Below are 13690 nucleotides of genomic sequence, written 5' to 3' on the forward strand. Positions count from 1 at the left end.
TCATACCCATCTCAAGTCAAGTCCACTCGCACCATCATTTTAGCTTACAAACTCTGTCTTCGCTCAGCCCACTGGTCGTCAACAAAGCAATGGTTCTTGGAGCGCCGCTTGCCGCTGCGGCTTCGGTGCCGTGGAGCATCCTGCTCGGAGGTCTCCTGGCCCTGGTGCTCCTGTGGAAGGTCGGCGGGCTGCTGCACCAGATGTGGTGGCGGCCTCGGCGGCTCGAGCGGGCGCTGCGTGCTCAGGGCATCCGCGGCACGTCCTACCGCTTCCTCACCGGCGACCTCAAGGAGTACGGCCGGCTGGCCAAGGAGGCCTGGTCGAAGCCTTTGCCGCTGCGGTGCCATGATATCGCACACCGCGTCACGCCGTTCGTCCACAACATTGTCCAGGAGCACGGCAAGATGAGCATGTCCTGGTTCGGCCCCAACCCCAAGGTGACCATCGTCGATCCTGAGCTAAGCAAGGACGTGTTGTCCAACAAGTTCGGCCACTTCGAGAAGCTCAAGTTCCCGGCGCTGTCCAAGATGCTGGGCGACGGCGTGGCGAGCCATGAGGGTGAGAAATGGGTCAAGCACAGGAGGATCCTCAATCCTGCATTCCATCTTGAGAAGCTCAAGGTAAACAGAGTTTCTGATACAATACTAATTTAATTTTCCTTTTCCTGTGTATGGTTCATATACGTTACAAACGTGGTCGGGAGTATGCATAATTGATCTTTGGAATCCATTGTTGTGTTTATCGATCTGCAGCGCATGTTGCCAGCGTTTTCTGCGTGCTGCGAAGAGCTGGTCAGTAGATGGTCCGAATCCCTCGGCTCCGACGCTTTGTTGGAGCTGGACGTTTGGCCTGAGCTGCAGAACCTCACTGGAGACGTCATTTCTCGCACCGCATTCAGCAGCAGCTACCATGAAGGTAGAAGGATTTTCCAGCTACAAGCCGAGCAAGCTGAGCTTGTCATGACTAACATTCGGAAGATTATGATTCCTGGTTACATGTGAGTTAGTACTACTCTGAAATCCATACTGTTTAATAAGTTAACAGTTAAGAACAGTTTTTCAAACATTGAATGATTTTAGTCACTGAGATACTAGGTATCGAACAATTACATAGTATACTCATTTGATTAGATGACCGGATGATTTCGTTCATCATCTGAAAAATATATTAGTGTTTGCCAGCCCTCTTTATTTGTCCTCCTGTACTAAAAAATTATGGGGTTTACTTTTGTCAGGTCCTTGCCTACCAGAAACAACAGAAAGATGAGAAAAAACAACAAAGAGGTCGAATCAATTCTGCGAGATATAATTGGGAAAAGGATTCAAGCAATGAAACAAGGCAAAAGCACCGAAGATGATTTATTGGGCCTATTGTTGGAGTCAAACATGAGAGAAACAGAAGAGAATGGTCAATCAAGCAAGGGGATGACAATTGAAGAAGTTATCGAGGAGTGCAAGGTATTCTATTTTGCAGGAATGGAGACCACATCTGTGCTGCTCACGTGGACAATGGTTGTATTAAGCATGCACCCAGAGTGGCAGGACCGTGCAAGGGAGGAGGTGCTAGGTTTGTTCGGCAAAAACAAGCCTGACTATGAAGGCCTGAGCCGCCTCAAAACCGTGAGTCAATATTTAGGTTACTTTTTATTTTGGAAACGACCGTGCAATGAACAGATGTGTGATTTTTTTTTTGATTATTGTAGGTGACCATGATCCTTTATGAGGTTCTCCGGTTGTACCCGCCAGCCATTTCTTTCGTCCGGAAAACATACAAGGAGATGGAGATTGGAGGCATTACATACCCTGCAGGTGTGATCTTGGAGCTGCCCGTGCTCTTCATCCACCATGACCCAGATATTTGGGGAAGGGATGTGCACGAGTTCAGGCCAGACAGATTTTCTGAGGGGATCTCCAAGGCATCCAAGGACCCAGGCGCATTCCTCCCGTTTGGTTGGGGACCACGCATATGCATTGGTCAGAACTTCGCCTTGCTAGAGGCCAAGCTGGCGTTGTGCATGATCCTTCAGCGATTTGAATTCGAGCTCGCACCATCATATACTCACGCGCCACATACCGTGATAACACTGCATCCTATGCATGGTGCCCAAATGAAGCTCAGAGCAATATGATCACATCATGATGTTCATCTTCAATAAAATCAAATTGGCCCTTTCCGTGTTAAAATGTATAATATCTTTTCAATGGGATTTTGTGCTTTTATGTATGCTGTGTGCTTTAAAAGTTTATTATATTTCTTTACTCACTAAACACATGGATTATGTATCTTTTTTGTAAGGCATTATTGGATTGTACATTGGTGTAGCAAAATGTGTTCACTATCACGGATCTGGTTGTTGCCACTACTATTCATAAACCACGTGGTCGGGTACTGTGGGGACCTTCCTCTAGGAGTCCCGCTGATCGCTTGTATTAATCCCTAGATCAGTAGGCTAATACAGTTAACATCATAATTCAGTATTTTAAGCAATAAAAGGTGTATAATTTAATAAAAGAAAGGTTTTTTACCCTTACGCATTGAAGGAAAGCATAGGTACTAACAAGATAATCTAAAACACCTGGAGACCTGTACGATGAAAGCAAGGCTAAGTATAGTTACTCAGCAAATCCCAACCTTAACTAGTATATTAAATGCAATATGGGAGGTGGTCAAGGAATATAGTTGAGAGGCAAACCTATGCCTAAAGCATCTCACATATGCAAGGTGGATTTAAAAAGGTGAGTTTTATAAAGACTCTCTATGAGATTATTATTATATTATATAATGAGAGTTGTGGTCCTGGAGGGGAAAATTGCCTCCCCTACCACTTCTCAGGTTTTAATTTTAGAATCCGGTCCACGACCTTCATCTAGCATTTTCATCACACTAATTCCCACCCAAGGACTAATCATGGGGGCTTTAACAAAGTAGGCTCATAATCGTGAGCCTTAGCTATCGGTAGATCAAAACTCTACGCAGAGGTGTACACATCCATATGTTTGATCAGCCCATACCTTGTTTCTTGGCGGTACTGACCTACGAGACCCATGCCCCATCGGTGGAAAAACGGGCATTAGTTCCGGTTGGATAGGCTCATATATCTCAAAAATCCAACCGGGACTAATCTTTCTCTAACGACCCTGGTTTAATCAGCCGAGTTAATCTCAAGACAAACCCCAAATCTGCAATTTCCATCAGCCCGACCCCTCAAACCTAACAAAACCGCACCAACCCAGCAAACGGCAGCTCTTCTCTAAGTCCCGAAACCAGTGTTCCTCCAAATCTTGGAGCTGTGGGAGAGCTAGAGACTGGATGGTGGACCCAAAAACCAGATCCCACGGATCTCTCGAGCCAAATGCACCAGAGCCAGCGTGCGCCCTGCTTCAGAGTCCTGCCGCCGCGTGGCTCAACCTCCCCAACGAGTGCCGCCTCGCCCAGTCGCCGGCCATGACAAGATAGATCAGCGCGCCTCCTTCCCAATCGCGCGCGGAAGCGTCCTGCAATCCTTTCCGCCTCATCTCGTCTCACCCGAACCTCGCCGGCCGCGCCAGGCGCCCTGACGCCGCTGCGACAGAGGATTGGCCGCTGCCACGCCAGACCGCCTTGCCTCCCGTGCTCATCATCTCACCCGGATCCTCGGCCGCGCGCCCCGATGCCTTCCGGCTTTTTCATCTCCCCCACAGTCGCGCTGCCCACGCGCGCGCCCCGCAACGATACCGCCCTCGTCAACCACGGCTCCGGTAGAGACAGCTCCTTTTTCCCGCCTCGCCAGTAACGTGCCCCGGCAAAGCCGCTGGTCTGCGCTTGCTAGCGTCACCGCTCGCCCTGTCACCTCGCCTGCAGGCCCTCGCCTGCAGTGCCTCTTCCTTCCTTCCTATCACACGCTAGTCGAGCTGCCGCACCCAATCCGCTGCTTGACGCGACCCGACCCGTGCTCGCCCACGCCAACCCTTCATTCCGGCAAAACCGCGCGTGCACAAGCTCTATCTCCAGTGCCCAATGACCAAAGATCCTATCCCCGAAGCTCCGCTTTGGCGGCCAATGGAGGCATCGCCCAATCGCCGCCACGATAGAGCACTCCACCCTCTTCGACTTGATCTTCGCGCTGTTCGAACTCTTTCTCTTCCCTTCGCCATCGTTGCCTCGCCGCACCTTCCTCTGTTCGCACTCGAGCACTGTCGCATAAGCTCTTAAGGAACTTCCCCTCTCCGCTCAAACCTGCTTTACCCAACCCACCAGCCGCCTGTTTCCTCCGCACGGTGCTAGAGCTTACTTGTCGTCCACAAGAAGCACCGCCGCCGCTGGAGCACTGCCGAACCCTGCCGCCGTCCAAGCCTTAGCGCCTCATGTCCTTCCGCCTGAGTCTGTTCCTTCCCGACCCCAAGACTTCACCAGTAAGCCTAAAGGTAAGCTGCCGACCCCTTTCCGGTTCCCCCGACCCTGTCTGTTTTGCCGACCCTTGTCCGCCTCGCCCGAGGGCTCAGCTGTATCTTTTTCTTTGACCCCAGGATATCTGTGTAAAATTTCGAGGACTTCTCTGTGTTAAGTCTGAGGACCCCGGTACAGTTATTCCTGAGATCTGAGGGTCAGATCATAAGTTTCTCCTAATCTGACCCTTTTGTCTTGTTCTCTATCAACTGAGGCTTGGACTTCCACACCTTTTCCTGTAGCTTTGCTATAAGTTTCTAAGCGAAATCTTGCAAGTGTTGTTGAAATAACTAACTAAATGTTTAACCCCTGCATTTGCACTTTCGTGTAGAACTAAATCTCGCCGACGGCACCTACGAGCTGCATCCGGTGCCAGAAGACGGAACGGTAGCTGAGCCGCCGACCGCAGGAGCTGAAGCAGAACCCGCAGAAGACCAGTTTGCCTCCGCCCCGCTCGAAGGCAAGCCCTGGAGCATGACCCCAACTTTCTAAACTTGTGCATGCCTTCTTTCGTATGTATGTGCATTTACGTTATAGGAGTTGTTTGAAACCATAGATGCATGACTTAGTTCCCCTGATCTGAACACTAGTCTGATAAGCCCGAGTAGTTGCAATGCTTAATAGGACTCGGTAAAAGTCGAGTGATTTCATGTCACTCGCGAGTTATAGGAGTTGGTTGTTCTCCTTCTGGTTACAACTATAAGGACGGTGGACGGGGCAAGGCCTTGTGAACTCTTTTTGGTGGTCGGTGGATCACCCCGTCTGTCTACTTGAATCTGATTAAGGTCTGAAAGTGGTAGTGTTCGTGATCAAGTGTTGAAAGTACTAATCTCATACCTAGTATGGGATGGGGAAGCCTAGTACCTGATTGAACCTGGATGTGAGCGGTTCGATCCACTGTCTCTGGAACGGAGTTTTCCCCTGCGGCCACATGTGGTGGCAAGTGTGGTCACAGAACGGCAGAGGCCGGGTCTGTGGAACATTGCACCAAGAAAAGTGGGCCCGACACAGGTCAGGGGATTGATGGGGACGACGGACACAGGAAGCGACCCTCGGTGGTGCACGGATGTCGTGAGATTAGGTTCACCATGCATGGTTAAAAAACCTGAATTAATTCGTCTGCCTCTCACAGTTTGAGACTACTTGATCGCTATGCTACACTGAGTAAAGATGGAACATGATGACGATATGAACTTGATGCTTGATATATATATATATATATATATATATATATATATATATATATACACACATTTTGTTTGGACACTGTGTTGCTTAGCATAGGTTGCAAAAATAGACTGGTTAATGAACTTAGAACCGGAGCTAAAATATTAAAAGTAAGGACCTACTGTAGTTGCTTTTGGCCAAACAAACACCTCAGCCAAAGAGCCTTGCATGTCTAGAAGTTGGTGGAGTAGTTTTCCCACCGGTCGGTTAAGTCTTGTTGAGCTTAGTAGCTCAGCCTTGTTTGTGGCATCTCTTTCAGGTGAAGTTGAAGCTCCTGAGTGTGCTGCTGTTGGTGCTTGGCCGTCCCAGTTTCCTCCTGGGTGGATGGTCAAGTGGGATCCCTCCTCGGATGGCGAGGAAGGGGATCACTGATGTCCTGATCGGCCTCATCAGGGACATCCGACCCGACGCTAGCTCCCACCGTTCTGTTTTACCTTTTCCACTGCTCTTGAACTAGTAAAACTCTGATTTTCGAACCAGTATTGAAATAAATTGTTGAACTTGTTTAATCTGGATGATCTGTTGTATTCTCTGGAACCACTCACCTTCGTGTGAGCTATGCTAACTCAGTCCTGTACAAGTGGTTTTTGTTGGATGAAATCCGACGGATCGTCGAGTTAACTTTATTAAAGCATATGATCGCATGATAGGCGACTTAAATGTGCTTTAGCTAAGTTAATCTGAGGTGTTCCGCCACACTTTCGAGACTAAAGCCCCCCTAGTTCCGGGTCATTCACCCAGGACTAAAGACCTCCTTTAGTCCCGGTTGGTAATACCAACCAGGACTAAACTGGCCTCCATGCAAGCGCATGCAACCGGGACTAAAGACCTTTTTTCTTTTTACCATATTAATGCTCATTGTTGCTTCACTTATATATATACACCTATACATATACATCCTTACATGTATACGCTCGTATTGTATGCATGTCGTATATATATTTCATGATAGTATATGCATAATATTAATTTTAACTACTATACATATAATTTTTAGTAGTTTATACACATCAAACTAGTATTTATACAATTACTATATATACAATAATTTGTCCTCATAATTTTTAGGATCCTCCCGTCATGGTGTTGCTCGGTTCGGCTATTGAATGTCCATCGTAATAAAATTCTCCATTGGGATTTATCATCTCATCCACCAAAAATCCTATGAGAGCTTCTTGGATTGCCAAAAGTCTCTCCTTCTCCAAGAGTTCTACTCTAATATGCATCATCTGTAATTTGGAAATATGTGAATGTTACACCAACAATTAAATATAAGGAGCTAGAAAATGATTAATTATTAATAGGTTTATTGTACGTACAGTTATATTGTCCAATATCACCTTGTCCCTCACGAAATGGTACATGTGCTCACATACGTAGTATCTACATCAATTATTCCCTTGTTCCTATATCAATCACCTCAGTGGAAAAAACATGTTATGAAATATTTGTGTTATAGAATGTACAAAATATGCAAACTTTATACATACCAGGAACGTTGTACTGAATGTAAGTTTTTCTTTGAAATCACCACGGTGATGCTTACAGAATCATTTCCATGCGCTGTGAATTAAAATAAGGAATGATACAGTGTTAGGTAAAAATTTAGGAATCAAACTTTTGCATAGAGATAAAGGTCTAGAATTATTATAAGTTCAGCATGTCTTGAATGTCTTGGCACTCGTCCTTTGGTTTCCTCAAGGAATCAAACATAATAACCTTGCTTTGATCAATCATAATTACAAGAAGAATCCAGTGGAAACTGCGTACATAAATGTTCATATTAGAACTAACTAACATTAATTAGGTAAGGAAATAGGCGGTACCCACACTTACTTAAAGTTGTAAGGCAGTAATATGTATTGCTTATAATTCTGTTGCTCCAAGAATTTGTATATTCGGTCTAATGTATCCTTTGGGTGATCCGAGTTTGATCTTGGTTAACAAGCATTGGGTCCATGAAGCCAACGTTGAAGTACAGTTCTCGGTGGCACCTCTGAATTTGCATCCTACATAAAATGAAAGATAATTTAGTAGGGCAACACCCAGACAAAATAATAATATGAGCTAAAATTAACATCTAATAAACACACACTTACAGAACTCAGGCGCTGATGAGAGAGACATCAAGGGCATCTTGATGGTACACTTCATAAATATTCTTGAATTTCAACCACAACAGTTTCTCACCTTCACCGAAAAAATCAATCGGTTTAACAAGAAGAGCATGTTCGCTCTTTCCTTGGCCGACTGCTCCATGTACCACTGATGGAATTCATACATCTTAGTTGAGAGCTTCCATACCAATTCAAGCCCAACTAGAGACTTGCCTAACTCAAAGGGCCATTTAGGTATAGTCTTTTCTGGAGGTGGCGGTTTGGCTCGCCCTAGAACTTCAGCAAGCGAGAGACTTGTGTCTTCCATAAACTTAATGACCTTGATTTGTTGTTCTAAAGGCATAGCTACTATAGCTAGAGCATCTCTATCTCCTTGCTGATCTTGCTGCCCGAGCTGAGGATAGTACGACTGGATGACAACTCTCCTTATTTTTTCTTCCGAAAAGACTTAACTAACGAATTATCATAGTTTGACAGTAATGTCTTCTTGACTTATTTTTTCATGCTAATAAAAAACTTTAATTTGGCTAGATCTACTCCATCTCCTTCATTTTTCTTTCTGCAGCGTCTTTTTCAAACCACTCCCTTAAATATGCTTGCGATGCCTCCTCCAATTCCTCACGAGTCATATCGCCTACTAGCTTCATAATTGGTTCAGACTTCTTTATTTTCTTCCTCCGTTCTTTAGTCTTTGGTTTCTTTAGCTTGGAAGGCAGTGGTCACGACTTCTTGAGAGGTGCTGCAGGTTCCTTGCTCGCACCAGACTTTTGTCCCAGTGCTGCAGACGGTGATCGGGGAGAGGTGTTTTGGTCGTCATCGCTCGCACCTCCAGGATTCGATGGTGCTAGAGACGGTGATCAAGCAGGATGCGATGGTCCTAGTGGTGATGACGGTCCTAGAGGTGGATGTGCTGGAGATGACAGTCTTGAGTTCTTAGGAGATGGTTGCTGCGGGGGATCTATGGGAAGAAATGATGCCTCCTGGCCGGGGATGATGATGTAACATTTGCGCCACAGAATGATACCGTGAGGTGCATCTCCTAGTATCCTTTCCCCGTCACCTCTTGGGAGGTCAAGCTCTAGGCCTTCATATTGACTTTCACAAATCTGCTCCACCCAATGCTGGAGTAGCCAAGTGGAATCGCCACGCCATGGCTTGTCCGCCCTGGCAGGATTGGTAAAGCACTTCTGTACGCCACCTGTACATATAGGAGAAATAAAGAAGTTACTAAACTCCCAAGGCATGGATCAATTGAGATAATTGTACAAATTATATATATGTATACCTTAATAGTGAGGTTGCCAAATGGTCTATATATCTCACATGAGGTGCGCTGAGTGATGTCATCCACAGGGTACCGTTGGTTCTCCTGCGCAACCACGGGTAAGCTTGGCATGTTCTCATCGGGGACCCCTATAGAAGCACAGGTGCTTCGGCGTTGAGAAGGGCTAATGACGATGTTAGGATCTGGCAGTGCTCCAAATTGGGCCATCTCAGTAACTGCTAGGGCCATTAGCCGATTAATTTCTTCCTGCATTCTTACGTCTTGTTCATGCACTTTGACTTCTGACATGTGCTGCCACCTCTCCTCTTGTTGTTCCTTTCTTCTCTTCCGGCTTCTGTACGTGTCGATGTCCCTACGAAAAGCAAACTTCCATGGAACCACCCCGAAGCTTCGGCAATATCCTGGGTGTTCGGGATTCCCGAGCGCTAAAGTCAGCTCATCGTTCTCTCTATCAATCTTGAACTTTCCCGCTTTAGAATCTTCAATGTTTTTTATAAGCCTGAGGGCCTTCTCACATCTTGTTTTGTTAAAAATAAGTGTCCCATCCTTAGGGATAAGGGTGCCTCCGTGAGCATAATACCAATTCTTCGATCGATCGGGCCAGTCAATAGTTGTTGGTATGATAACTCGATCGATTAGTGTGGCAGAACCACCCAAATTAACCTAGCTAAAGTGTACTCAACTTCGCCTCACGGAAAACTGACACTTTAATCAAGTCAATCTGGTAGTCTGTTGGGTTATACTCGATAAACCACTTGTCTCTGATCGAAACAAAGCATGCTCATGCAAAGGCGAGTCCAGAGATTACAACAATCCAGTAGATTAAAACATAGGTCCCACTTTATTTATTACACCACAATAGTTCAAAAGTGCATAAAGTAAATTGTTCAGAGTTTAAGCAGTGGAATAAGATGGTAACTAAATGTCAGAGCAAAGATGTCATGGTGAAGCCTGCCATGTCATCAGTTACCACAATCCTCGCCGACCAAGGATGGGTCCCACTCGACCGTCCAACCCGGAGGGAGCTGGGTCGGCCAAGTCAAACTAGCAGCACAATCATCGACATCTACCACATTACCTGAAAACAAGGCCACAAGCAAGGTTGAGTATAATAATACTCAGCAAGACTTAACCGTCAGGTGGTAACTACTCCACCAACTTCTAGACATGCAAGGCTTTTTGACTGAGAGATTTGTTTTTGCCAAAGGCATCTAAAATAAGTCCTTACTTTCAAGTTTTAGCTTCAGGTTCTAGTAGATTAACCAGTCTAAGTAAGCACCTATTCTAAGCAAGCAAGTTGAGCAAACATTTTATTCCAAGTATCATCATTAAAATAATCATTCTCTGTTCCACTTGTTACTCCGTGCAGCATAGTGATCAAGCAATCTCAAACTATGAGAGGCAGACGATTCGAATCGAGTTTTCAAAACCTTGCAAGGTGAACCTAACCCCACGACATCCGCGTACCACGTCGGGTTCGATTCACTTGTCAGTCATCCCTATCAATCCCCAGGCACGTGTCAGGCCCACGTCCCTTGGATACAATGCCCCACGGTCCCGAACGTCGCCATACCGTGACTGCACTTGTACCCACATGATGCACCAGGGAAACTCCATTCTAGAGACAGTGGGGCGGTCTGCTCACATCCCAGTTCAATCATGTACTAGGCTTCCCTATCCCATACTAGGTATGAGATTAGCACTTTCAAACACTTGACCACGAACACCGTCACATTTCGGCCTTAGCACATTTATTACTAGACAGACGGGGCAAATCCACCGAGTCAAAACCAAAGCCCGGCCCCATCTATTATCCTTATGGTTGTAGTGTAAGTAAGCAAGCAACTCCTATAACTCGTGAGTGACAGGATATCACTCAACTTTTATCGATTCTCTATTTAGCATAGCAACTACATGGCTTAACATACTAGTATTCAGCACATAGGTACCTAGGATCATACAACTAATGTTTCAAGTAACTCCTATGAACTTAAATGCACAGACATAAGTAGCATAGATATTGCATGAACCTTAAAATCAGGGTTATGCTCCAGGGCTTGCCTTCCTGTTCTAAGTTAGTGGGGAGCTTGCTCGAAGCTTGACTGGGCTCTTGCTCGGCCTCGACATGATGCAGCTCAGCAGGTACTTCCTCGGTCGTCAGGAGCAGTTCGTACGTTCCGTCTGCGAGATTCGCTTCTACAAGAGATGCATATGCAATGATTCAAGTTTCATGATTTCATATGCAGGATGAATTTCAGATATTATTGCAGAAGAGTAAAGCTTACAACGAACACGTATTCCTAATCAAGATTCAAACTTGAGTTCTTTGTGAGTTAAAGTGATTTCGTGTTTTAAACCTTGGGTTTGATTTGATGGTGATTGTGTACACATCTGAGGTTTTTAACCATTTATCTTCTCAAAAAAGAAAAGTGGGGTCATCTTAGGGTTGCTCAAAGTTCTTTTGGAAAGTTATCCTATTTCTGAATTTCTTAACAACCTAGATGTACATTTCCCACTTACCCTTCTTATTCATTAATTGTTTTTATTCCTTTTAACTAGCTATAACTTTAAAAATTGTTTCTGGTTGCATCAAGTGCGATCTGGTGCTGAAAATTTTATAGAGGCTTCTTAACATTATTAGGGAGCTACTGTAAACTTTAAGGACTCATTTGATTTCTAAAAAAATCATTAAAAATAAAAAAACATCATATGGCAGATTTCATATAACTATATTTAACTCACATTTCAGTGGTAGTTTGGCTCTGAAATTTTTACAGGGATTCTCTATGTTCAACAAGGGTTACTGTAGTTTTTCCATGATTTAATAAGAAGGACATCTATTTTCCATAGTTTAGTTTTATTAAACCATGTGCACAAGTTTAAGAAAGATCAATCATGTCCCCAACAAAAACCAATATTTTTCCTAGGGAACAATTTGGAATAGGAACCCAACAAAAGTGGTTTCACATTTTTACCTATTTTCTTCCATTTTTAGTGTTAATAACAAGATCTAGCCTAGCATTTGAAGGTTTGCCTTAAACCAGTGTGTTCAACACCTAAACTAGTGTCACCAAATTCATATCTAGAACAAGCATGACACAAGTGTTCTAACAGAGGTGGACTTACATTTTACCATTTTTGTGTGATTTATGGGGCATTTGTTGGCTCAAACACAAAATAAATCCTAAAGAAAAATCTACAATAGTGATATGTTCGAAACTATTTTTCTATGAAACTATTCAACATCCAGAGTCTAACAAAGTTGGTTTTGTATTTTTAGCATTTTTCTACCATTTACTATGCATTTCCAAAGTTTCAGTCAATTTAAAAAACTAAATAAAATAGAAAAGGTTAATCAACTTGCAAAGAGGCCCCTGGAAGTTTTGAAACACTACAATAGTGCCCCTAAAATTCACACTAATGCCCTTGGAAAGATTTAGGGCTCTCAATTGAGTCCCCGGGGCTTGGCTGGCGGCTGGCCGGCGTTAATCTGGCTAGGGTTAGGGAAGGGCACAAGAGTGCTCAGGGGCTCACCACGGTCCGACGCACTAAGGAGCTCGAGGGTAGAGGAGGTTTAGCGGCGGCGGTTCATGGCAGCACTTCAGGCGTGGTGGCGGGGAGTTTTCTCTGGCACCGACGGTGGCGAAGCTGGCTGGGAAGGGGCTCTGAAAGCTGCAGTGGCGTAAGGGTGGTGCACCGATGGGCTCAGCGGGTAGCATGGATTGCTGGAGGAGCAAGCTCCATGGTGAGGTGCGGTGGCGGGGCTCTGGCGGAGGTGGGTGTTGCGCTCATGCGCCGGCGAGGGGGAGTAATGGCTTTTATAGCCAGTCGGGGGCGCGAGGGGGAGCGTAGGGGTGCCCCGGTGCTCTTTGGCGACTGGGGGAGAGTCTCAGGGCGGCTGGTGACTGGCGGTGCAGAGGATAATGGCGGCGGTTCGTCGTGGCAGGCGTGCGCACGTGGGCAAGCTCCGGCGGTTAGCGGTGCAGGACTTAGATGAGATTCCCTCCCTTTATCTCATGCGCGGAGTGGCCAGGAGAGGGAGCCCAAGTTGTCACCTCACGACGGTGAGTGGCGGAGCGGCGCTGGTCGATGCGGTGGCGAGACGTGGTGGCGGCACACACAATGGGTAGCAGGGGCGTGCGTGGGCTCGTCACGGCGGTTGGCCGAGGGAGATGCGCTGCAGAGGGATAAGGTTGCGCGCGCTGGAGTTTGGGCAAGCGGTCGGACCATCGCCTCCCATCGGCGGCAGTCATTGGTGTTCGTGCTGCGCGAACTGGGCAGCGCGACATGGCGCGACGCGAAGCGAACACACGGTGACCGCGCGCTGGCTTGCACGTGGCGAGCAAAGCAGCTAGTTTTGGACTGCAGTTTAGCGAGATTTTGAAACTAAACTCAAATTTTTTCAAATCTAAAAGTTTTTGGCCTAAGTTCAAACTACAAGTCCTAAAAAGATCTTAAGTTCAAAACTATGCTGGATTGGGAGGTAAAAGGTTGAAAACTTTGGAAGAACGTCGGTTCAATGAGTTAGCTAGAAATTGAATTAAGTTTTGAAATTCACTAAACTTTAACCCACATTTTGAACATGTTCCACTTCAAACCAGTGAAAGCTCAAATACAAAAAGTTGTTTGTTTTGAA

At 45.7% G+C, this 13690-nt stretch overlaps 1 protein-coding gene across 1 annotated transcript; it reads left to right on the top strand.

Annotated features, from left to right (window-relative positions):
- On the top strand, positions 1 to 2341 carry LOC101759624 (cytochrome P450 CYP72A219). Its single transcript, XM_004969177.3, has 4 exons — positions 1 to 620; positions 753 to 997; positions 1235 to 1619; positions 1703 to 2341. Exons 1-4 carry the CDS (start codon positions 90 to 92, stop codon positions 2126 to 2128), a joined length of 1587 nt encoding a protein of 528 aa, XP_004969234.1. The 5' UTR covers positions 1 to 89; the 3' UTR covers positions 2129 to 2341.
- Positions 2342 to 13690: the final 11349 nt, after the last annotated feature.

Source organism: Setaria italica, chromosome V (genome assembly GCF_000263155.2).
Source record: "Setaria italica strain Yugu1 chromosome V, Setaria_italica_v2.0, whole genome shotgun sequence".
Lineage (NCBI taxonomy): Eukaryota > Viridiplantae > Streptophyta > Magnoliopsida > Poales > Poaceae > Setaria > Setaria italica.

What these genes read in the sequence shown, in the direction of transcription:
- LOC101759624 (XM_004969177.3), top strand. Translation starts at nt 90, where the DNA reads ATGGTTCTTGGAGCGCCGCTTGCCGCTGCGGCTTCGGTGCCGTGGAGC. An exon ending in ATTATGATTCCTGGTTACAT is followed by an intron (nt 998 to 1,234) that starts GTGAGTTAGTAC and finishes TACTTTTGTCAG; the next exon opens with GTCCTTGCCTACCAGAAACA. An exon ending in GCCTGAGCCGCCTCAAAACC is followed by an intron (nt 1,620 to 1,702) that starts GTGAGTCAATAT and finishes TGATTATTGTAG; the next exon opens with GTGACCATGATCCTTTATGA.